The sequence below is a fragment of the Suncus etruscus genome, chromosome 6 (assembly GCF_024139225.1).
Source record: "Suncus etruscus isolate mSunEtr1 chromosome 6, mSunEtr1.pri.cur, whole genome shotgun sequence".
NCBI lineage: Eukaryota > Metazoa > Chordata > Mammalia > Eulipotyphla > Soricidae > Suncus > Suncus etruscus.
Genome location: NC_064853.1, coordinates 5419457 through 5444853, shown reverse-complemented (window position 1 = coordinate 5444853; position 25397 = coordinate 5419457). Strand labels below are relative to the sequence as shown.

The window sequence follows — 25397 nt, the reverse complement described above, 5'->3', positions numbered from 1 at the left end:
CCCCCTGCCCCAACCCTGCCCAGCTCCTGGGGCTCTGTGACTGTCACAGACCCTGAGTCACCTCTCAGCCACTTCTGCTCTTCTCATGGGTGCAAAACTCCACCTCAGAGCACCCCAGGCCCCTCACCCGGCCTGACTTGTGGCACTTACTGGTCTGAGGAAGGGCTTCTGGACCTGCTTGGTGAGAATGTGGAACATGTCCACCGTCTCTGTGGCCAGGGCCAGGTAGGAACGTGAGACCCGCTCATCCTGCGCCAGCTGCGACTGCCGGGCCTGCTGCTGGTCCTGGAATGAAGGTGGGGGGAAAAAAGGGGTCAAACATCTGTGAGACTCTGCCCTCGATGTTGTCTGGCCTCCGAATTCACCCCATCACTATGCTCCCCAGAACTTAGGAACTGGGGGGCCTTGGTGCTGTTTGGCTCCCACAGACTCAGTGTCCCCAAACATAAAATGAATCCCTCAGCCTCAAGGCGGTTTGGCTGCCCACCTGGGACACACGCCCGCGCATCTGGACTCATGAGCTGGCGCTGTGCTAAGCTTTCTGGATCTTTCCGGCTGATCCACTGCCAGCTCTCGGACACCCCCAGACTACCCCAACCTCCTTCACCAGGGCCTGGGATGGAAGCAAGGCAAAGTGGGTGCCCGAGAGGCTTTGGGATGAACGAGCCCGGAAGGGCCGATGGGAGAAGGGACGAAACCGTCCGGTCTCTGAACGTTCGGTTCTCACCCGAGGCAGCTGCTCCCACTGCTCCTTGTTCTTCATCTCTTCCTGCACCTCGTGGATCCGCTTCAAGGACTCGAGACTCTCGTCCAGCAGGAAGGTCGTGTCGTTGATGAGCATGTTGATGTAGCGGACGAACTGCTTCCCCGAACTGCGGAGCCAAAGGCCAAAGGCCAAAGGTGCGGGCCGGGCTCAGAGATGGCGGCAGGCCAGCCCCACCGGTCCTTGAGCCTCACGGGGGCAGCGTGTCCCCCATCCTCTCTGGCCCCCACAAGCCTCCACAGACACCCTGTAGGGCTTCAGAGCTGGCAAAGGAGGCAGCTTCTGCACCCTGGAAAATAGCCTATGCCACTCTGTTTTTTTCTTCTCCAGAGAAAGGGGATTTCACCTGCACACTCGTTCCATTCATTCGGTTCTATCTGGTTTTGGGGGCAGCAGCCAGTGGGTGTGAGCGGGCTACTCCTGCCACTATGCTTGGGTTTGCTCTGGGTAGTGCTGTGGGGCACAAATCTGCGTCTTTTGCATGCAAAGCCTGCACTATGCCCTCTGGGCTTTCCCCAAGTAAGGGAGAAGAAACATTTTGCAGATGAGGAGACTACCTCTTAACCTTGTGAGGACATAATGAAAAAATACAAAATGGGGGCCGAAATAATAGTACAGCAGGGAGGGCATTTGCCTTGCACACAGCTGACCTGGGTATGATCCCTGAAAACCCAAAGGGTCCCCCCAAGCCTGTCAGGAGTAATTTCTTTTTTCTTTTTGTTTTGTTCTGTTTTTCTTTCTTTCTTTTTTTTTTTTGTTTTTGGGTCACACCCGGCAGCCCTCAGGGGTTACTTCTGGCTCTATGCTCAGAAATCGCTCCTGGGCCCGGAGAGATAGCACAGCGGTGTTTGCCTTGCAAACAGCCGATCCAGGACCAAAGGTGGTTGGTTCGAATCCCGGTGTCCCATATGGTCCCCGTGCCTGCCAGGAGCTATTTCTGAGCAGACAGCCAGGAGTAACCCCTGAGCACCGCTGGGTGACCCAAAAAAAAAAAAAAAAAAAAATCGCTCCTGGCAGGCTCGGGGGACCATATGGGACACCGGGATTTGAACCAATGACCTTCTGCATGAAAGTCAAACGCCTTACCTCCATGCTATCTCTCCAGCCCCCTTTTTTTTTTTTCTTTTTTGATTTTTGAGTCACACCCAATAGAGCTCAGGGGTTACTCCTGGCTCTAGGCTCAGAAATCGCTCCTGGCAGGCTCAGGGGACTCATATAGGATGCCGGGATTCGAACCACCATCCTTCTGCATGTAAGGCAAACACTCTCCTCCATGCTAGCTCTCTGGCCCTGTCAGGAGTAATTTCTAAGCACAGAGCCAGGAGTAACCCCTGCCTGCTGTGGCAAAAAACTAGGGGGGAGGGGATCCCTCACAGGGGGGAGAAATAGTGGCTCCTTCTGATGCAGAGCACTGGAAGGGGAGCCACTGGTAAAGCAGAGGTCGACCACTTAGACTCACTGGCAGGGGTCCTCAAACTTTTTAAACAGGGGCCAGTTCACTGTCCTTCAGACTGTTGGAGGGCCAGATTATAGTAAAAACAAAAATTATGAACAAATTTCTATGCATACTGCATATATCTTATTTAGAAGTGAAGAAACAAAATGGGAATAAATACAGTATGTGGCCCGCGGGCCGTAGTTTGAAGACCCCTGATTAGAGCCAACAGTCCCTCCTCCACTACAATCCAGAGATCTGGGGTAGCTTTGGGCTGAGCCAGACAACAGGCTGGCATCATTTTGTTGTTGCTATTATTTTTGGGTTCTGGTCACATCCGGCAGTGCTCTGGACTTACTCCTGGCTCTGCGCTCAGAAATCACTCCCGGCAAATCACTCCCGGCGGACTTTGGGGGACCAATATGGGATGGCTGTATGCAAGGCAGGCATCTTCCCTACTGTACTATCCATCTGGCTAGCCTCTTCAGGAACATCAGGATCTCATGTGTCACCTGAGGCTTTTCAGCCATAGAAAATTCAGGAAGAGTCTGAAAACCCTGAGGCCTTAACTCCTGATAAGCCAGGGGGAGCACGTCTGATCTCCAGGCCTATACCAACTTGTACTGGGACAGAACAGGGACCACTGGAGCTTTCGTGCTGGTGAAGGGTCACCTGGGAAAGCTGACTCTGCTGAAAGCTCTCAGGGACCAGCTGTCCTAGTGATGGGAAGGAGACCAGGGAATGCGAACTGGGCCAACAAGGACAGCCTGGCTCAGTGGGAAACAGGCCAAGCAAATGCAGAGATGGAGGCCTGCTGGACATATTCTCCGTTTCTTTCTCTTTCTGGGTTTTGGAGCCACACCTTGGAGAGCTCAGGGACTTGTCCTACCTCGCTGCTCAGGATGCAGTACCCAAGTCAGCTGCATGCCAGAAAAGTGCCTTCCCCCATACCATCTCTCTGCATCCTCTTTTTGTGTGTGTGTGTGTGTGTGTGTGTGTGTGTGTGTGTGTGTGTGTGTGTGTGTGTGTGTGTGTGGGATGGCTGGGGTCACACCTTTTTGTGTGTGTGTGTGTGTGTGTGTGTGTGTGTGTGTGTGTGTGTGTGTGTGTGTGTGTGTGTGTGTGTGGGATGGCTGGGGTCACACCTAGTGGTGCTCAAGGTTTTCTCCTGGTTCTGTGCTCAGAAATTGCCCCTGGCAGGCTCCGGGGACCATTATGGATGCTGGGAATCGAATCAGAGTCTGTCCTGTATTGGCCGTGTGCAAGGCAAACACCCTATTGCTGTGCTATCGCTCCAGTCCCTCTGCATCCTCTTTTCCTTTCCATTTTATTTTTTTTGGGGGGCCATACCTCACAGGCTTAAGGAACAATATGGGATGCTGAGGATCAAAACTGGGTCAGCCGCAGACAAGGCAAAACTCCCTCCTCGCTGTGCTATAGCTCCAGCCCCTCTTTTTCCTTATATGAAGGGGTCACACCACATGGAATCACATGTGGTACTGGGGATCAAATCCAGACCAGGCATGTGCAAGGCGAGTGCCTTCACCTGCTGGATCCTCTCTGACACTCTCCTTTTCCTTTGGAAGAGCCTAGAACTCCCAGGGTCTTCCTGCTGCTGGCCCTGAAGTATCCTGACTCTTGTCGGGTGGGCCACAGCTGAGGAGCAGAGAGAAATGGAAGCTTCTAAAAACGGCAAAGCCTGAACAGCAGCTGCACTCACTTGAACTCCTCCATGAAGGTACCGTGGTGGGCGATGTTCTGCCACAGGCTCTTGAAGATGGTGCTGATATGATAGCGGATCGTGAACTTGTCATAGAACTCACTGGTGGCGCCCGTGTGCTCCACGTCTGAGAACAAAGAGATAAAGGATAAGGACTCAGACCCCATTGGGCAAGTGCCCGAGAAAAACACCATAGGCCGCACTGTGAGAGGGGTTGCGGTCGGAGTCACAATGCCCAGAACCCAGCTCCCAGCTTCCACGGGCCAGGCTTTACCTCGGAGGGAGCTCCCCAGCACTCCCCAGCCATTGGGAACTCTTAAACTGAGCCTTCTCAGTCTGATCCCAAGCCTGGCCCTGTCCAACTCTGTTTCAATCCCGTGATTCCTCCATCTTGCTGGCTGACCCCCTAGTTTGATGCTGTGGCCCTACGGCTTTTCCGGGGGTCCTCTGGTTGAAAGGCACTGCTGTAGCCATGGTGGGCCTGAACACTAGAAAGTGGATTCGTCTGATTTGATTAAGTTTTGAACCCGTTGGTGACATGACTGTCACACCAGGTATTTGTACCCACGCATGGTCAGGGTCAGACACGCCTCAGAAAGATAAGCAGAGGCCTCAGGTGTTTGTCCTTCACTGACTCCCACAGCCCATTGGATCTTCAAAAGGAACTGGGACCAAACAGAAGGGCTTAGGCAACAGGCAAACAGCTGAAGCTAGAGGATTAAGTGAAAAAACTCCTGGATTCTGGGCCCGGAGAGATAGCACAGCGGCGTTTGCCTTGCAAGCAGCCGATCCAGGACCAAAGGTGGTTGGTTCGAATCCCGGTGTCCCATAGGGTCCCCCGTGCCTGCCAGGAGCTATTTCTGAGCAGACAGCCAGGAGTAACCCCTGAGCATCGCTGGGTGTGGCCCAAAAACCAAAAAAAAAAAAAAAAAAAAAGAAAAAACTCCTGGATTCAATTGTTTTCTTTTCTTTTTTCTTCTTTTCTTTTCTTTTTCTTCCTTCTTCCCTCCTTTCCTCCCTCCCTCCCTCCCTCCCTTTCTTTCTTTCTTTTTTGTTTTTTTGGGCCACACCCAGGAAAAGCCTGTATACCACCATAAGGCCCCAAGTAGCACCACAGGCCCCTGGACTTGCTCATGCCCCCCCCCCCCCCCAAGCTCCTATGGGCTGGCTGGACTTCACTGAAGAAGAGTTGGGGAAGAAGTCATGACTAGCAGCCCTGTGCCCCGACAAAGGCACTCCTGGATGCCCCCTTTCAGGAGGCCAGGAGCCCTTCTCTGTGGGAGCCGAGGAGCTGGTTTCCAGGCTCAGTCCCAAGTTCACGGCATCAAGCCAGGCAGTCTGGGGTGGGGAGAACTTGAGTAGATGCTAGGGGGCTGGGGTGGTTATGAGATCCCTGCTGGCGCGCCCTTGACCAAGCTTCCTGACCCTTCTTCAGCTCTGGTATTTATAGCGCACAGCCGTCCGGATCAGATCGGTGAGGACGCAGTGTAAGTGTTGGATATTCTTAGGAGGGTGTCAGCTAGCCAGAAATGGGGATTGGGGGGGGGGTGTCAGGACTGGGGAAAAGGACAAAGAGAGAATGGACCCAGTTCATCAGCTCAGCACTGGGGCTTCTGAACTGGCCAATCCCCCAACCCCACCCTATCACTGCCCGAGTCTGGCTTCTTCTTCTTTTTTTTTTTTTTTCAGGCCACACCCGTTTGATGCTCAGGGGTTACTCCTGGCTAAGTGCCCAGAAACTGCCCCTGGCTTGGGGGGACCATATGGGAGATCGAACCGAGGTCCTTCCTTGGCTAGCGCTTGCAAGGCACCTTACCTCTAGGGACGGCCCGTTTGTTTTTTGTTTTGTTTTTGGGTCACACCCGGTGACACTCAGAAATTGTTCCTGGCAGGCTTGGTGGACCATATCGGATGCATGGAATCGAACTGAGGTCCATCCTGGGTTGGCTACGTGCAAGGCAAACGCCCTACCACTGTGCTATTGCTCCAGCACCACCCCCCACCCCCCGCTTCTTTTTACTTTTTTTTTTTTTTTTTTCCACACCTGCTAGCACTCAGGGGTTACTACAGGCTCTGCACTCAGAAATTGCTCCTGGTTCAGGAGACCATATGGGATGCTGGGGATCGAACCTGTGTCTGTCCTGGGTCAGCCATGTACTACTCCGGCCCTGGCTTCTTATCCCACAGCTATACTGACAACAAGTTTAATGTGCAGTGGTAGTGTGTGGGGGGATGATTTCAGGATCACAACAGTAGTGTTCCGTGCTTACTCCTGGCTCTGTGCTCAAAGGTCACCCTTAGTGGAGTTCAGATGTTTGTGTGCAGGGGACTGGTGGGAGCCTGACCCGATATACTCTCTCTCTTCAGCCCCAACCCCCAGTTAATTTGTGAGAGAAATAAAGAAAATGCTGGGGCCAGAGTGACAGCACATGTGCCGTGCACATGGCCAACTTGGCTGAATCCTCAGCATCCCATAGGGTCCCCCGAGCCCGCCAGTAGTAATTTCTGAGTGCAAGAGCCAAGAGTAACCCTGAGCACCCTGGATGTGGCCCAAAAAAAGAAGACCAAAAAGGAAAAGAAAGTCCTTCCACTGGCAGTTAAGATGGCTTGGAGGGGTGGCGGGGCGGGGTGGGGCTCTACAAGCAAGAGGCAGGTTCACCCTTGTCATTGCAGGTCACTGTACTGTCACCCCAAAAACAAGGGAGACACTGGCACCACAAACACAACAACAATCTCAATGACAAGCCTCGGGGTCACCATGCACGGATCCCCTTTCCTGTCCTGCAAAACTATGCCAGCAGGTGGTCACAGCTGAGGCAGCTGCATTATGGCCTTTTCTTTACCTTCTCTCTCTTTTTTTTTAAATTCCTCGAGGAGGGGTACACCGTTCCTGGAGGTACTGCAACACTGGGTCGATTCGAGGAGCGGACAGGGCAAGCTCCTCTTCCGACTCCCAGCTCCAAAAATCTATTTAATATATTGTCCTCGGATAGAGGATGTACCAGGTATTAAACTGATAAGAACAGATACTACACTTGATCTTAGCCAAAAGGCCGAGAAGCGATTTTTTCTTTACCTTCTCATTTACTTAATGGTGGTGCAAATGGCTGAGATCTAGGGATCCTTGCTGGCACAGACACCTCCTGTGCAAAACACCACTGTGACCCTCCAGCCAACCTCCAGATATGGGTCACTGTTTCCTTCAAACGGATGAGGAGGGGCTGGAGTGATAGCACTGTGGGGAGGGCATCTGCCTTGCACATGGCCAACCTGGGTTCAGTTCCCCTGAGCATTACCAGGTGTGCAACTCAAAAACCAAACCAGGGTCTAGAGCGATGGCACAAGTGGTAGGGTGTTTGCCTTGCAAGTAGCTGACCCAGGACAGACCGTGATAAGATTCCCCTGGTGTCCCATTTGGTCCCCCAAACCAGGAGTGATTTCTGAGTGCAGAGCTGGGAGTAACTGGAGCATCACAAATAAATAAAAAAACCACACCAAAAGAATGAAAAAACAGACAATGGATTTGTGTGCTCTGGAAGAGGCTGTGCAGAGCACTTCCCAGCAGGGGACGCTGCAGGAGGACCAGTGGCCTGACAAAGGGAGGGAAGAGAGGGAGAGAGATAAAGGGAGAGAGGGAGAGGGAGAGAATGTGTGTGTCCATCCGTCTGTGTGTGCGTCCAGCCCCGACATCTCAGTCCCCAGTACCTGCAAGCCAGAGCACCATCTCCGTCCCAGCTGTCCTGAGTGACCCTTGGGCTGCTCCCTGCACCTCTACTCTGGGCCACCCCATGTTCCTCTTGCTTGGTTACTGTGTCCCAGTAATCAGCTGTCCAGCTCCTAGTCATCACCGAGCAGGGACAGAGGGCTCTCCTGAAAGGACTTGACAGTGGGGCCACCAAACTGACTTCCACATCCATGTCACCAATTCAAATCTCGGGGTCCAGAGCATGTGTGTCATAAAGGTGCACCCTATATGTGAGCAGAAGCAGCTTTTCCATGAATGAGGGGGCACCCTCATTCCAAGCTGCTGCTCCAGCCTCTGCATAAGCCTCCAGGCACTCCCGGACGGCTTGCAGGGTTGGAGGAAGTGGCCTCCCTCCCACCCACCCCCACCCCCAGAAACCCTTAGTACCTGTGTAGAACTTCATGAGTGAGGGCACCAGGAGCTTGGTGGACAGGGGATGGTTCTCGATCATCTCGAAGAACTTCTGGGTGCGGGGCTGCACGGCCGGGTTGGTCATGAACATGACCTCCACCAGCTTGGCCACCAGGTAGGGGTTCCGGATGTAGTTCTGGTTACACAGCATGACCACGAGGAACATGGCAATGTCCTGAGTGCAGGGCTCGTAGAGCACCTGAGGAGAGTACCTACCAAGGGAAAGGCGACGGTGATCAGGGGCTAGAGGGCTGGGGTGCCCCTGCCACAGAGCGTAAGGCCACTGTACGTGAGAGTCAGAGTCAGGGGCTGCCTCTCTCTGAGAGTGAACTGGACTCGGGCCTGATCCCAAGGGCGCTTTCACCAAAGAGCTTTGGGCCACAATGCTGTACAGAACACTGGAAGAAGCCACCAGTCAGTTTCTTTTTTATTTTTGCCCTTTTTTGTTGCTGTTTTTGGGTTACACCCGATGATGCGTAGTGGTGCACATTCTTGGCTCTGCGCTCAGGAATAACTCCTGACAGGGCTCAGGGAACCATATGGGATGCTGGGATCGAGCATGGCTTGGCCGTGAGCAAGGCAAATGGCCTCCTGCTCTGCATTCAGGGATCATGATTCCTAGCAGGACTTGAAGGGGGTGGGGCACATATAGGGTGCTGGGAATGTAATCTAGGTTGGCTGTATGCAAGCACCTTAATGTCAGTACTGTTTCTGGCCCACCTGAGATTATGTTTAAAAATCAGATATATGGGGCCTGGAGAGATAGCACAGCGACGTTTGTTTGCCTTGCAAGCAGCCGATCCAGGACCAAAGGTGGTTGGTTTGAATCCCAGTGTCCCATATGGTCCCCCGTGCCTGCCAGGAGCTATTTCTCATAAGACAGCCAGGAGTAACCCCTGAGCACCGCCGGGTGTGGCCCCCCCCAAAAAAAAACAGATATATGGGGGCCAGAGAGATAGCATGGAGGTAAGGCATTTGCCTTGCATGCAGAAGGTTGGTGGTTCGAATCCCAGCAACCCATATGGTCCCGAGCCTGCCAAGGAGCGATTTCTGAGCATAGAACCAGGAATAACCCCTGAGCGCTGTCAGAGACCAATATGAAATTCAGCAGGACAAACTAGTCTTGTGTGGCCAGAGTACATAACCTAAGGCATTGGCTAGTTCCAGAGCCCAAAGAAATATCACAGTTTCCTATCAGGCATACATTCCAGGAAGCTTGTAACATCCTTGAAACTTCACTAACCCTGAGGTGTTCCTGTGCTCCTTATGTAAAGATGGCATGTAAAGATTACCTCTGTAATGCAGGCTGTTCTATCTTGCTCTCTCTCCACCCCCTGTAAAATCGTGCTTAAAAAGAGCCTGTACCTATCAATAAACTGGAGCCTCGTTTTGCTTGGGCCCCCTCTTCACCCATGAGTAACGGAGTCCTGCAGGTCAGGACAGAGCGCTGCCTGGTGTGACCCAAAAACCAACCAACCAACCAAAAAAATCAGATATATGGAATGTGGGTATTTCTCTGGCTTTTCAAGTTCACTCAGATCTTTATCTTCTTCTGGCTATTTCTCAGAGACCTAGATTCTCCGATTAAATTGACTCTATTTTCACAGAACACTGGATCAGCACAACCAGCTTTGCATCTGTCTCAGGGCTATTACTGGGCTTGATCTGATGCCAGTTGGCTGGATTTTCCCCTGTGCCCCCACCCCCAACTACCTAAAGCCTCAGATACTAAAACTGGTGCTGACAAAATCATCCATAAATCAACTATAACATAAAACTAATTCAAGGTACTTACTGTACAATAAAAAATAAAAATTCAGCAACGTCTTCTACATAAAACTCAGGCAATGCTGCGAATACCTTGGGGACATCCGGACTTAAAGGCAGTGTCACGCTGTCAAGAGAGAAGAAGGTGGGTCACAAACTGAATCACAGCCCGGGACAACTTTGTACAAAAGCCTTTTTTCTGTGCACCTGCCAGGGCTTTCTCGGTGAGAAAACCAAGTCATTACAAAGACGCCCCAGAAAGAACAGACTGGGCCGTACCTAAAATGCTTCTCTTTGTTGTTGTTTTGGTTTGGGGGATCTAGGGGAGCATATGCTTTCTGGGATCATATCAGGTTGGCTGCGTACCAGGGGAACACTTCACCTATATAGTTTTTTTGGGTCACACCCAGCGGCGCTCAGGGATTACTCCTGGATCTGCGCTCAGAAATCGCTCCTGGTAGGCTCAGGGGACCATTTGGGATGCCGGGAATTGAACCCAGGTTTGTCCTGGGTCCACTGCGTACTAGGCAAATGCCCTACTGCTATGCTATCTCTCCAGTCCCAATCTGGCACTTTTTATTTTGAGGTCACAGAATCAATAAAACAGGAAGGAAACTCGGGGGTTCTATTTGTTTGTTTAAATCTGGTCCCTTGGACAGGCATGTGTCAACCTTACCAGCTCGCTCAGAGACTGGCCCAGAATCCATGGCAAGAAACAAGGATAATAAACTTTTAAAAAATCATTTATCGGGGGCCGGGCGGTGGCGCTAAAGGTAAGGTGCCTGCCTTGCCTGCGCTAGCCTTGGACGGACCGAGGTTCGATCCCCCGGTGTCCCATATGGTCCCCCAAGCCAGGAGCAACTTCTGAGCGCATAGCCAGGAGTAACCCCTGAGCATTACTGGGTGTGGCCCAAAAACCAAAAAAAAAAAAAAAAAAAAAAAAAAAAATCATTTATCGTTAGCAGTGAAATGATTTTCACATGTGGCTGCTGGGGGACCTGGCCAGTCTAGTTGCAGAGGTGCCCACGGTCTGCCCAGCTCATGCAGTTGTAGGTCAGCGCCTGAAGAGGTTGACTGATGGTGGGATGGAGAATGAGGCCCTTTTCTTCCAGCTCGGAGCACGCATCTGCCACCCTGTCTAGCCCACGGTTCTAAACAGCTCGCAGACAGTCAGGCTCGTGGAAATATTTGCTTTATTCGGAGGACAAAACTGAAGTCCAAAGACTCAGCTTCAGTTCCAGCCAGCCAAAAGCCCCGGACTTCCACAGACCCTTGTTTTTATACTCCAGAGTCAGGTACCACCCAATGGTGGGATCATATACCAACCAATGGTGGAAGCAGAATCAGGTCCTACCCTAGGGTGGGGGCAGAATGCCAGGTCACACCCTAGGGTAGGGCACAATCACCTAATCAGTTTAGGGTGAGCAACATAGTAATCCCCCAAAATATTTACATACACAACAGCAGTCACAGGCCACTTTGCTGCATCCAGAAACTTGGGGGCCAAGACCAGTGTCCTGCCCTTCTCTTCCTTTACTACCAGGGTTTAACCCATGATGGGCCACATCTGACAGTAGTGGGGGCATTGAAGCTGCCCCCTATCCCCACAAGCAAGGCCTATGCTCATAGTGTAGGGCCATCAGATCTCTCGTCCCTAAGCTAGGTGTTTTTTTTTTTTTTTTTTTTTTGGAGGGGGGTCACACCCAGCAGCACTCAGGGGTTACTCCTGGCTCTACACTCAGAAATCGCTCCCAGCAGGCATGGAAGACCATATGGGATGCCGGGATTCGAACCACCATCCTTCTGAATGCAAGGCAAATGGACTATCTCCAAGCTATCTCTCCAGCCCCACTTAAGCTAGTTTTTAATTTTTCTTCTTTTTTTTTTGGATGGGGAAGATTTGGGCTACACTAGGAGGTACTCAGGATTCACTCCTGGTTGTGTGCTGAGGACACTCTCCTGAAGGGGCTCAGGGGGACCCTATGCAGTGTTGGGAACTGAGCCAGCCCTGAGTAATCTTGATGGCAACCACCGTTTTTCTCTGGGGAAGAATACAAGCCTGGTTAGTATCTGAGAGACTGTGGGTGGCCCCAGTCGTGTGCCTCAACCCCACATTCCTCTCCAGCCTCACAATTCTTTTTTTTTTTTTTTTTTTTGGTTTTTGGGCCACACCCGGCGGTGCTCAGGGGTTACTCCTGGCTGTCTGCTCAGAAATAGCTCCTGATCGGCACGGGGGACCATATGGGACACCGGGATTCGAACCAACCACCTTAGGTCCTGGATCGGCTGCTTGCAAGGCAAAGACTGCTGTGCTATCTCTCCGGCCCCACAATTCTTTTTGATTGTTTCTTTTGTTTAGGGTCACACCCAGCCGGGCTCAGAGGTTATTTCCGGCTTTGTGCTCAGAAATTACTCCTGACAGGCTGGGAGTGGGGGGGGGGGGGGGGAGATGGACACCCTATGGGATGGGATGCTGGGAATCAAACCTGGATCAGCAGCAAGCAAGGCAAACACTCTAACCCACTGTGCTATATCGCTCCAGCTCCCAAGCCCCCTCGATTCTAAACGAGCCCAGTGTCTAAATTGGAATCCCATGACATTCCTCATGAGGAAGACATGTGTCCCTATTTTATTGTCAGAGTCTGGGTCTGACCACAGCACATGCAGGGGTGTGCATACACACAGTCACACAGATACACACACATACACATATATATACATACTCGGGGTAGGCGGGGTCCAGCACACGGAGCAGCAGCTGGATGAGGAGCCCGTAGAAGTTGAGGCATCTCCGCAGGAGGCTCTCGTCCAGCAGCCCCGCGTCAGCACAGGCCTTGCAGCGGACCAGTTTCTGCGGGAGCAAAGGGGGGTGCGAAGATCAGCCTATGACAGCAGGGAGGGGACATTTCCAGGGGCTTCTCTGCCCACCTCCAGTTGGTGGTGATTCAGGCCCTTCCCAAACCTTCTCTCGGGAGCCCAGCAGAGGGCGCTATGCCTGCAGCCAGCCACAGGGCCCAGCCAGGGAGCCCTCCAGCCAGCCTGCCAAGTGTTTGATTAAAACCTGCTGCAAAACAAGTGGCTTGAAAAGACATCTGCGCCCCTGCTCTCAATGCTGCCCTGTTCATAGTAACCCTACCTGGGAACAGCCCAAGTGCCCGAGAGCAGGTCAGTAGACAAGGAGACGGGAGGGGAGGGATATGGGACAGGGACAAATGGACAGACTGACATATGCGTGATGAAGTATTTACTGGGCCACAAGGAAAGATGAAATACTGTGATTTGCTCCTCTGAGGATGGGTTTGAAGAGTCTGGGCTCAGTCGGAAGGATAGGGATTGATGGCATGATTTCTCTTATAAGAAGAGATATAAACATCTCCTCCCCACAAATATTGGCAAGGAGCAAATGCTCAACGTCGACAGAAATGGAGAAGTGGTTTTCAGTAGGAAGTTGGGAGACACTGGGGGCATGGTGGAGGGTGCTAGAATGTGCTGAAATGCAAAGGCCAGGTCTAAGGCCTTGAGGTTCCCTAAGATGGAAAACATGACATTGAGAGATGCATTCGTACTCGCCCACCCGTCCTCCAACGAACCTTGAGCTGAGTCTTGCAACGCTTCAGCATCTCACGGTGCCTCGTGGCCAGTGGAGAGTCCTTCCACTGACTCTCATTATTCTTTAGGTCTTCTACGGTCCTGCAAGTACAATGACAGCACTTAACTTCCGTGGGTCGAGCTTCCCTCTCATCACCGGCTATGACAGTCCACAACCTGTCCCCTGCCGGCCCGTTTGCGCACCACTAAAACCAGAATATCAGGCTGTGAGTAACAAATTAGGGCTTCAGGGGCTGGAGAGATAGCATGGCGGTATGGCCTTCCATGCAGAAGAATGGTGGTTCAAATCCCGGCATCCCAAATGGTCCCCCGAGCCTTCCAGGAGCAATTTCTGAGCGTAGAGCCAGGAGTAACGTCTGAGCGCTGCTGGGTGTGACCCAAAAAACAAAAAATAAACAAAACAAAAAAAAATTAGGGCTTCAGGGGGGCTGGAGCAATAGCACAGCGGTAGGGCATTTGCCTTACATGCAGGCAATCCAGGACGAACCTGGTTCAATCCCTGGCATCCCATATGGTCCCCCTGAAAGTCACCGATGTGGCCCAAAAACAAAAAAAGAATTGGGAGCCTGAGGCTCTGCTGGGGAGGAAACAGCAGGAGTAATGGAGATGGGAATGGAAGAGTGTTGGTGATAAAGGTTGATGAAAAGGAAAAGCAGGAGAGGAAGAGGAGAAGGAAGCAGCCTTGGTGGCAGATGAAGGGCTCCAGAAGTCGGTGAGCCTGAGTATCCATATCCAGGACCCAGATGCACCAAGGCCTTCGGGGCCTGGCATGTGAATGGCAAAGACCAGGGGGCCAAGAACCCAAGGAAACAACATGGGGGAAACTTGCAGAATCCATTACCCCAAATACCCAGATTTCATCACTGACATCCATATAGTCCCCCAAATCCTCCTGAAATGACCTGAGTGCAGGGTCAGGAGTAAGCCCTGAGCACAGCTGGATGTGGCCCAAAACCAAACACAAAAAGAGAGAAAATGACTCAGCAGCCACATGTAGTCTGATTGTCCTGGAGGACCCTGGGGGTTGGGTATCTCACTCTTCACACCCACTAAAAGCTCCTGGTCCCCCGTGGCTAAAGCAATTAGACTATGAAGTTACTCCAATAAGGTTCAAAGGACACATATGAAAATAAGGCCTCTAATCACAATCCAAGTTAGCAGGACACTAATAACCAAAGATAAATGTATCCCAAAAATATCTGAAATTTGGGGCCGGGCGGTGGCGCTGGAGGTAAGGTGCCTGCCTTGCCTGCGCTAGCCTAGGACGAACCGTGGTTCGATCCCCCGGCGTCCCATATGGTCCCCCAAGAAGCCAGGAGCAACTTCTGAGCGCATAGCAAGGAGTAACCCCTGAGCGTCACAGGGTGTGGCCCAAAAACCAAAAAAAAAAAAAAAAAAAAAAGAAAGAAAAAAAAAATATCTGAAATTTGGCGCTGAGGGATAATCGCACAGGTAGGGCATTTGCCTTGCATGTGACCGACCCAGGTTCAATCCCCAGCATGGAGTCCCCCGAGCCAGCCAGGAGCGATTTTAACCTGTGATTTAACCCTGTGAAAATCAGGGGCTCCATTGGGGTAGGGTCTCTACACCACAAGGTCCCCTAAACACAGACAGGCATAGCTCTAGAGCAGGGGTCCTCAAACTTTTTAAACAGGGGGCCAGTTCACTGTCCTTCAGACTGTTGGAGGGCCAGATTATAGTAAAAACAAAAATTATGAACAAATTTCTATGCACACTGCATATATCTTATTTAGAAGTGAAGAAACAAAATGGGAATAAATACAATATGTGGCCCGCTACATATTGTATTTGTATCTGTTTTGTTTCTTCATTGCTAAATAAGATATATGCAGTGTGCATAGAAATTTGTTCATAATTTTTGTTTTTACTATAATCTGGCCCTCCAACAGTCTGAAGGACAGTGAACTGGCCCCCTGTTTAAAAAGTTTGAGGACCCCAGCTCTAGAGGGTTCCCACATTTCCAGGTATATGGGTAACCCCGGCACTGCAGGACCAAGTTGCATGGCCCCTCTGGCCCTTGAACTCATTAGCCAGCCTGAATCCTCAATGGAGACCCTGAGTGCTGTTCAGGAAGTCCTTCACCAAATATATAAAAATATAAATAAGTGAAGGGGCCACAGAGATATTCCAGTGGGAAGGGTGTTTGCCATACACGTGGCTGACCAGGGTTCGATTCCCGGCATCTTCATAGGGTCCCCTGTACATTGCCAGGAGTGATTCCTGAGTGCAGAGCCAGGAGTAACCCCTGAGCACTGTTGAGAATGGGCCAAAACCAAAAAGAAAAAGTTTAAAAAGAAAAAATAATGCTTCCTCTAGGAACCTGAGTTCATATTCTGCATGTAGGGAGCAGACCCTGGAGCCCCAACAAAGCCTGGCCGGCCCCCAAACCTCATTCTACACGGTCAGTGATACGAATGAGCAGAAACCCTGTCACCCCGCTCATTGACAGCAGGAAACTCACTTCAACCCGGTCTCAGGCAGTGGATATAGAGGCCAAAGAGGAGCCAGACAGACATGGAACAGTAGCAGCTAGGCCGGAAGCCGTGAAGCAGAGTCACAGGCTCTGGCACGACCGGGTGGCACTGCCTGGGACTTGGCACGTACCTGTTCAGCTCCCGAATGGCACGAAGTCTGCGAATGTAGCGCCGGCAGCTGGGCAGAATGGAGAGGTGGTGGGCGTGCAGGGTGAGAAAGAAGCATTCCGTGGGGAATTTCGGCTCAGAAAACGGCGGCTGGTCTCCATCTAGGCATAGACCCCAACAGAGGAAAACAAATCACGTGACCCAATGAAAGGGGCAGAAGGCAGAAGAAGCCAACAAACTGCCCACTGGACCTTGGCAGAAGTTATAGGACACTCTGGCTTTTAGCTTCAACACTGGTCTTAAGAAATAAAATTCCAATGAACTCCAGCAAGATAAATATGGGGCCTCAGGGGCCGAAGCCATAGCATAGCAGGGAGGGTGTTTGCCTTGCACAACCCAAATTTGATCCCCGCCATCCCATATGGTCCCCCGAGCACCATCAGGTGTGACCTCGATGGCAGAGCCAGGAGTAATCCCTGAGCATCGCCAGTTATGGCCCAAAAACCAAACAAAAATAATAAAGTTTCGTATTTGGGGGCCCGGAGAGATAGCACCACGGCATTTGCCTTGCAAGCAGCCGATCCAGGACCAAAGGTGGTTGGTTCGAATCCCGGTGTCCCATATGGTCCCCCATGCCTGCCAGGAGCTATTTCTGAACAGACAGCCAGGAGTAACCCCTAAGCATCGCCGGGTATGGCCCAAAAACCAAAAACCAAAAAAAAAAAAAAAAAATTTCGTATTTGGGGGTCAGTGAGCTACTACAGGAGTAAGTAGGACATTAGCCCTGAGCATCATACAGGCCAGCCACACTCACTCAGAATTTAAAAAGAAAATAAAATGTTACGTAGTAACAACCCATCTGAAGGCAGTACATAGTTTGTGATAATTTTATTTTTTATATAACTTTATAATACTTTACATAATTTTATTATATGTAAATTATACATAAAAATGAAGCCGCTGCAATCAGTTTTACCACACCTATGTGTGTAAAACAATATATCTATTTTTAATTATAATTTTATATATATATATTTATTTATTTTTGGTATTTGGGTCTCACCTGGCGGCGCTCAGGGGTTACTCCTGGCTCTGCACTCAGAAATCGCTCTTGGCAGGCTCGGGGGACCATATGGAATGCTGATTTCGAACCACCGTCCGTCCTGGATCGGCTGCGTGCAAGGCAAATGCCCTACCGCTGTGCTGTCTCTCCGGCCTCCAATATATCTATTTGTAACTCAGATTAGTTTATTTCTTCCTGTGTGTGCTTCATCTCTCTGTGACCTGGGTAGGAACTTGGTCCGAACTTCCTAAAAACTTCATTCTTTTTTTTTTTTTAAATCATTTGTTTTGGGGCCAAACCCAGCAGTGATCAGGGGTTACTCCTATCTCTGTACTCTGGACACTATGGGATGCTGAGGATAGAACCTGCGATAGCCATGTGCAAGGCAAATGCTCTCCGCGCTGTGCTATGACTCTGGCTCCATGACACTTTCATTCTTACAGTGTCTCTCTAATTCCCAAAGTCATATGTGGAGCAGGGGAGGAGCACCCCAGCCAGGCCAAGCTCCATGCCTGCAGCCTGTCCACTCACAGAGCTCAGCCAGCCACTCGGCCACGTCCTCCATTGTGGCGTTGACCCGAGTCTCATCACTGGGGAGTGTGATCCGACAGCGTGGATGGAAGATGTATGTGGGATCTACTGTCTCCAACTTGATCTTGGTACTCAGCTGCTGCAACGCCCAGAGGAAATTCAGCATGAATCCGTCTGTCGACACGAGCCGGTCATCGGCCTGTGGAAGAGGAAGAAGAGTTAGGAGGAGGAGCTGGGCAGGAAGCCTAAGCCCACGTTACAAGAAGGGGTGTTGCCCTGTCTCTGGCAGCAACTGGCTTCCCCGCTTTTAGTTATTTATTTATATTTGATTATTTGGCCACATCCAGCAGCACTCAGGGGTTCCTTCTGGCTCTGTGCTCAGGGATTGCTCCTGGCAGGCTCAGGAGACCCTATGGGATGCCGGAATAGAACCCAGGTCGGCCATGTGCAAAGCAATCACCCTCCCTGCTGTGCTATCTCTCCAGAACTTTCACCCATTTTCTTTTTTTTTTTTTTTTTTTTTTGGTTTTTGGGCCACACCCGTTTGACGCTCAGGGGTTACTCCTGGCTATGTGCTCAGAAATCGCCCCTGGCTTGGGTGGACCATATGGGACGCCGGGGGATCGAACCGAGGTCCTTCCTTGGCTAGCGCTTGCAAGGCAGACACCTTACCTCCAGCGCCACCTACCCGGCCCCATTTTCTAATGGGACTTTCTTTGGATCCCTGAGAGTTCAGGGGAAAAGGCTCCCAGAGTTGAAATGATTCAAGCTCCCCTAAAACCCTCAGAAATAAGCAGACGCAATCTTCTTCTCTTTAGCTCCCCTCATGCCTCCTCATGAATGGTTCCGTCAAGACAAAGGTTCATCCCCAAGAGACTCACAATGATCCCCACTAGATACCGAGGAGGTTGGGGCCCAGAGACTTCATTATTCTGGTGGAATCCCCAGGCCGGGGTCTGTCCTCTAAGACCAGGTCTAGGTCTTCCTCACTTAGGCAGGCCCTAATCTGGTCCCTTCATGGTCTCTAAACAGCAGAAGATTCTTTTTCTTTTTTTAAAAAATATTTTTAAACTTTATTTATTGATTGATTGATTTCTGGATCACACCCAGCAGCGCTCAGAGGTTACTCCTGGCTCTGCGCTCAGAAATTGATCCGGGGGGGTGGGGGTGGGGGTGGCGGAGAGATAGAATGGAGGAAAGGCGTTTGCCTTTCATGCAGAAGGTCAGTGGTTTGAATCCCGGCATCCTATATAGTTCCCTGAGCCTGCTAGGAGCAATTTCTGAGCATAGAGCCAGGAGTAACCCCTGAGCGCTGCCAGGTGTGACCCAAAAACCAAAACCAAAAAAAAAAAAAAAAAAAAAAAAAGAAATTGTTCCTGGACCCAAAAAAAAGAAATTGTTCCTGGCAGGCTGGGGACCACATGGGTGCTGGGAATCGAACCGGGCCCGCATGTAAGGCAAACGCCCTACTGTTGTACTTCTCTCCAGCTCACAGCAGAAGATTCTGAGCCTTCCAGAAATAATCACTGAGCAGAGCCAAGAGGAATCCATGAGCACTACTGGGTTTGCTCCCCAAGCCCTTGCTTCTTCCCTTCCATGGGCACCCAAAAACGCTTGGTTTCCAAGCAACTCCATAATGCAGGGCAGCCTAGTCAGGTTATACCGCACACCACATCCTCTGAGAACATTCCAGCACTGACTTCAAAATCACTTCTATTCTCCCTTCGCCCTGTACCACTTCCAATCCTTTTTGCAACCTGCCCCCTCACTGACCTGTCCCACAGCTGATGACCCAGGGAACCACCCGTCTGTGTCCCAGCATAAGTTCTGATGGCTCCGGCAAAGGTCGAGCCAGCTCCCCGCCGCTGCCGCCTACCTGCATCTGGGCCTTCTTCATGTTGGCGTTGACCACAGCTGCCATATAACTCAGAGCGGCCTCCCGCGTCTCCCCATTCAACAAAATACTGTGCAGGATCTTGAAGAGCTCTTGCTGCAGTTCGTGCCACAAAGAAAGGAGAGAAACAAAACACAAAACACACACACACAAAGAGAAAGAGAGTGAGAACTTTGTTTTTGAAAATGCTTCTTCCTGGCTACAAATGCTTCTCCCTCCCAAACTCTCTCCAGCCTCAGAGCAAAAGGCACAAAAGCCTGGTCAGTATTCAATGGTGAAACAGAAGTGCAGGAAAACAGAAGGTGGAGTGATGGCAATAAACAGTAAGAGACTGGCTACAAACAAAGCCCCTCTGGGACAGGCCTGAGATGAACTCGGCTCTATCCAGCCCAGAGGCTACAAGGCAGCTGCTTCTCCATCACAGGAATTCAGTCGGCTCGAGGCTGCTCTGTGGGCACCTACCCGTCCCAGCTCCAAGTAATGCTGCAACGATTGGCTGACCACACGCGTGTTCTCCAGGGTTATGGCAGGCCCTGAGAAATATTTCTCCACCACTTTAGCCTGCAGGAAGAAAAGCCAAGCTATAAGGTGACTGCGACATCAGGGATTTGTGAACGTGAAATGCAAACAAAGCACTTACATCGTCCTCAGCAAAGACTGAGAAGCTGAAGAAATCCCCCAGATAGGAGAGTCTCTGTAGCTCCCGCCCGGAGCCTGGGCTCAAGGACTTAGGCAACCACAGTGGCAGAGAAGCGACCTATGTAAAAAGAAAATAAGAATAAGTCAATAAACAGAAACAGGAGAGGAAGATGCAGCAAAATGGCAGTGAACAACCTGGCTGGTCAGCTGATACGGCACGTACCACCCTCCCTGAGACCCCCTCTGCATTTCCTCGGCTATGCTGACCCCCTCATTACAAGGAGGACAGACAAGTTCATCATCAAGGTAACTTCCAGGTCATGTGACATTTGGCCACTGGCATGCCATCCCCAGATCTAGGATTTTTATTTTTATTTATTTAGTTTTTTGGGGGGCAGGTAGCGCTCAGGGGTTACTCCTGGCTCTATGCTCAGAAATAGCTCCTGGCAGGCACGGGGGACCATATGGGACACCGGGATTCGAACCAACCACCTTAGGTCCTAGATCGACTGCTTGCAAGGCAAACATCACTGTGCTATCTCTCCGGGCCCTATTTATTTATTTTTGCTTTTGGGCCACACCTGGTGATGCTCAGGGTTTACTCCTGGCTCTGCGCTCAGAAATCGCTCCTGGCTTGGGGGATCATAAGGGATGCCGGAGGATTGAACCGAGGTCCATCCTGGATTAGCCACGTGCAAGGCAAACGCCCTACTGCTTGTGCCACAGCTCTGGCCCCAGATTTTTATTTTTCAGGGGTTAAAATCAAACTATCAGGCCCGGAGAGATAGCACAGTGGCGTTTGCCTCGCAAGCAGCCGATCCAGGACCAAAGGTGGTTTGTTCGAATCCCGGTGTCCCATATGGTCCCCCGTGCCTGCCAGGAGATATTTCTGAGCAGACAGCCAGGAGTAACCCCTGAGCACCGCTGGGTGTGACCCAAAAACTAAAAAAATAAATAAAATAAAATCAAACTATCTGTGCACTGCCTGGGATGTGAGTAAAAAGTACCCCACCACCCCGGGCAGGGATGGAGCACAGCAGGGAGGGTAATTGCCTTGTAAGTGGAGGACCCAGGTTCAATTCCCAGCATCCTCTAGGGTCCCCTGAGCCTGCCAATAGTTTCTGAGTAATTTCTGAGTATAGAGCCAAGAGTAACCCCTGAGCAGTACTTAGTGTAGCCAAAAACAAGTAACAAAAAATATTCCCTCAGAACTCCCTGGTGTAACTTGTCAATGACTCTTGAGATTTTTCCCAAAATGTGAAGTAACTTCATCCCTGGAAGGACCTCTGGCTTGGCATAGTCCAAGAATACACAAGAACAGTGTAGGGTGGGGTTGGGGGTGCCCCTCACACTGGGCACTGACTGAATGGCCGCAGAGGTGTCCTCCTGGGATTTCTTCCCATCAGGCAACTGAAGAAGGCACTTACCAGATTGCACACGGGGTGAGTCTTCCCAAATTTGGTCTCACAGAGTTCCCCTAAAGCCTGGAAGGAAGATCAGACTTGGTCAGTGAGGGCCTCTCCCTGCTGGCACCGACACCCTCTTCCCTACTGGCAGAAACAGCAACGCCACCAACTCCAAGGATTAATGACACAAGCTGGTGCCCAGAAAGGAGAGGTGTGGCAGGAAAGGACAGGGGCTCACCGAGGCTTCAATGGGGGGATGTGGAGCAGAGGGCCCCCCATGGAGGAGGAAAGCTGCAGACCTGTCCACCAGTGACACCATGATCACATGGACCTAGACCTAGACCTGCTTCCTCAGAAACTGTGACATGGAAGCTCGGCAGCCACAGCACCCCGCACCCCCAAATGCCATAGCTTCTTCCCATCAACCAAGTCACACTGCACAATGAATCAAAGGTCCCTCAGAGGGACCAGAGCAATAGCACAGCGGCAGGGTGTTTGCCTTGCACTTAGCCAACCCCAGACAAACTCTGGTTCGATTCCCGGCATCCCATATGGTCCCCCTGAGCCTGCAGGACCAATTTCTGAATGCAGAGCCAGAAATAACCCCTGAGCGCTACCGGGTGTGACCCCCCCCCAAAAAAAAACAGAACAAAACAAAACAAAAAAGGTTCCTCAGAGATATGCTCATAGGAGAGTTTGGGTACCACTTCCCTAAATTATTTCTTTCCTTGTATCCTTTTTTAAAATAAATAATTTAATTCACTGTGAGACACCCAGTCGTTCTGATTGCGTTTCAGTCAGAGAATGTCCAACCCTCTTCGCCAGGGCACAATTCCTCCCACCAGTGGCCCTAGTTTCCCTCCCCCCTGCCTACCTCTGGGACAAACATTTATTTTTCTTCTGTCTTTCTCTCTCCTTTTTTTTTCCCTTTTAAATACTGTAGTTTGCAGTGTTGCTCCTGAAGGGGTACCGTGCATATCAATTTATCCCTTTTCAGCATCCAGTTCTTGTATGGAGTGCTCATTCTCAGCTCTCACTGTCCTAGTGCTCACTTCCCTGCCCTCACTGTGTCCCCTGCTCTCCGTGACAAGCTTCCTCCTGGGGACTGTGTCCTCTCAGCCCTTGTCTCTATCGTCCCTGAATATTATTACCACACTATCTTTTTTGCCCTCCTTATATCCCACAGGGTGAGTGCAATCATCCTGGGTCTGTCCCTCCCTCTCTCTGACTCATTTCACTCAGCATAATAATCTCCATATCCATCCATATATAAGCAAAAAAAAAAATTTTTTTTTTTATTTTTGGGTCACACCCAGGAGTGCTCAGGGGTTATTCCTGGCTCTACACTCAGAAATCATTCCTGGCAGGCTCGGGGGACCATATGGGATGCCAGGGTTAGAACCACTGCTTTTCTACATGTAAGGTAAATGCCCTACCTCCATGCTATCTCTCCGGTCCCAAGCAAATTTCTTCTTCTTCTTCTTCTTTTTTTTTTTTTTTTGGTTTTTGGGTCACACCTGGCCACGCTCAGGGGTTACTCCTGGCTCTATGCTCAGAAATCACTCCTGGCAGGCTTGAGGGACCATATAGGGTACTGGGATTCGAACCACCGCCCTCTGCGTCTAAGGCAAATGCCTTACCGCTGTGCTATCTCTCCGGCCCCAAGCAAATTTCTTGACTTCACTCTTTCTAACAGCTGCATATTATTCCATTGTATAGATGTACCACTGTTACTTTAGCCACTCATCTGTTCTTAGGCACTCTGATCCGGGCTGTTCAGACACTGTTTCTTACTAAGAAGAAAAAAACCATGAAGAGAAATGTGTCTATTTTTACTACACAGGGACTTCCCCACAGACCTTTTTGCTCTGAAATTCGCTTTCTGAACTCTAGGTGGCTCGTTCTGCCAGTACTCCCTGGACTAAAATTACAACCAAGGGACCGGAGAGATAGCACAGCGGTAGGGCATTTGCCTTGCAAGCTGCCAACCCTGTACCAACCCTGGTTCGATTCCCAGCATCACATTTGGTCCCCTGAGCCTGCCAGAGGAGATTTGTGAGCGCAGAACCAGGAGTAACTCTAGAGCTGCCAGGTGTGGCCCAAAAATCAAAAATAAAATAAAATAAAATTACAACCAAGTGACCTTACACCACCAGTATGCCTGGGGTGCATGGCCAGCTTTCAACATCTCAGCCTTTTTCATGGAAGAGAACCTGAAGGAAACGTTCTGAGGTACCAGCAGCCTTTGCAGGCTGTGAAAACAGTAGTCTAAGCAAGTGCTTTTCAAACAGTGAATTCAAATATTCCAGTCACTGGAACAAAAAGAGGCCAGACCTGGAGCTTTTGGGGAACTGCGGGGAGCAAAGACACAAGCATGAGAGGCTTCCCCCAGCGCCTGAGAGAAGGGACATGCTCACAGGTCCATCCCAGTCCATCCCTGAGAAAGAAAATCCCAGCAACTGGAACATTTGTCATTAGATCTATAAACTTAACTCCTGCGAGGGAGGGAAAGAACATAAGAGTTGGCAGAGCGCTTGCCTTGCACGGGGCCAACTTCAGTTCAATTCCCATGGGATCTGGCACCCCGGAGACTCCACTGAGCTTGTCAGGAGTGATCCCTAAGTGCAGAGCCAGGGGTAAGCCCTGAGCACCACTGGGCACTGCCAGGTATAGCTCCAAAAAGAACAGTATTTGTTTTCCTTAATACAACTGCCTCTTCCTAATCATCTGTCTCTCATCTCGAAAAAAACAGGGACTGGAGTGATAGCACAGCGGGAAGGGCGTTTGCCGTGCACATGGCCAACCTAGGTTCGATACCCAGCGGCTCATATGGTCGCCAGAGCCTGGCAGGAGGAATTTCAGAATGCCGAGCCAGGAGTAGCCCCCCGAGTGCCACCAGGTGTGCCCCCCAACTTTTAATATGTATAATATATTCATACTTATAAACATTTATATATAATATATATATATATTTTTTTTTTTTGGTTTTTGGGCCACACCCAGCGGTGCTCAGGAGTTACTCCTGGCTGTCTGCTCAGAAATAGCTCCTGGCAGGCACGGGGGACCATATGGGACACCGGGATTCGAACCAACCACCTTAGGTCCTGGATTGGCTGCTTGCAAGGCAAACGCCGCTATGCTATCTCTCCGGGCCCATACAATATTTAATGTCTATATTAAAGACTCAATATTGTATGTGGTTATTTAGTATTTGTATTAAATTTAATATTGTATATAGTACATATTTAGAAGCATATACAAATATATATGGGGTACAGAGAGCGAGCTTAAAGGGGTACAATATAGGCAGGAACCCAGGATCCATTTTTGGCACCACCCTGAGACCTTCCAGGCAGGAACACCCTCTCCCCATCCAAGCACTGAGCACGGTCCCAGAACAAAGCCAAAAACATTCTATCCCCAATATGGATGATGCCCCCAGGCGGAGTAGGAAGGCCTCTATGAACCAGCTTCACTCCCCCAGGTTCCCCGGAAGTCGAAGCCGTCTCAACAGTGTGCTGAGTATCCAGGACCACTCAGGCAATGCTAGGGCACCTCACAACACATCCAGCATCAACACAGAGGTGGGTGGGATGCGGTCTAGAGAACAGGGTTGGTGCCAACTGTCCACGGGGGCTGCGTCTCACGGCTAAGGGCTCGGTCTTACCATGAGCGGGTATTTGAAGTAGTCGCTGTCCAGGGAACACTCTTTGGCAGCTAGAGCCAGGCCTTGTAAAATGGGGATAAAGATCTACAAGGAATAAAAACCACAATAGGAAGAGAAGTTGAAGATGGACTCACTGAGTGACAC

At 50.7% G+C, this 25397-nt stretch overlaps 2 protein-coding genes and 1 non-coding gene across 11 annotated transcripts in view; 1 reads left to right on the top strand and 2 right to left on the bottom strand.

The window, feature by feature from the left end:
- Positions 1 to 25397, top strand: part of CLSTN1 (calsyntenin 1) — an 833174-nt gene that overhangs the window by 532311 nt on the left and 275466 nt on the right. The gene's annotated exons all lie outside the window — the stretch shown is intronic.
- The window catches only part of UBE4B (ubiquitination factor E4B), a 99110-nt gene that overhangs the window by 9921 nt on the left and 63792 nt on the right, over positions 1 to 25397 (bottom strand). For both annotated transcript variants that reach the window (XM_049775281.1, XM_049775280.1), the window contains 14 exons: positions 25254 to 25337; positions 21608 to 21664; positions 20182 to 20298; positions 20004 to 20102; positions 19524 to 19637; positions 17648 to 17846; positions 16076 to 16214; positions 13432 to 13531; positions 12565 to 12692; positions 9870 to 9968; positions 8051 to 8286; positions 3919 to 4045; positions 728 to 872; positions 151 to 285 (listed from right to left, as the gene is read on the bottom strand). In XM_049775281.1, coding sequence (XP_049631238.1) covers positions 151 to 285; positions 728 to 872; positions 3919 to 4045; positions 8051 to 8286; positions 9870 to 9968; positions 12565 to 12692; positions 13432 to 13531; positions 16076 to 16214; positions 17648 to 17846; positions 19524 to 19637; positions 20004 to 20102; positions 20182 to 20298; positions 21608 to 21664; positions 25254 to 25337 — 1779 coding nt within the window. The remainder of the gene's footprint in view (positions 1 to 150; positions 286 to 727; positions 873 to 3918; positions 4046 to 8050; positions 8287 to 9869; positions 9969 to 12564; positions 12693 to 13431; positions 13532 to 16075; positions 16215 to 17647; positions 17847 to 19523; positions 19638 to 20003; positions 20103 to 20181; positions 20299 to 21607; positions 21665 to 25253; positions 25338 to 25397) is intronic.
- On the bottom strand, positions 6793 to 6983 carry LOC126012760 (U2 spliceosomal RNA). The gene has a single exon (XR_007497158.1). It is a non-coding gene; the product is annotated as a U2 spliceosomal RNA (small nuclear RNA).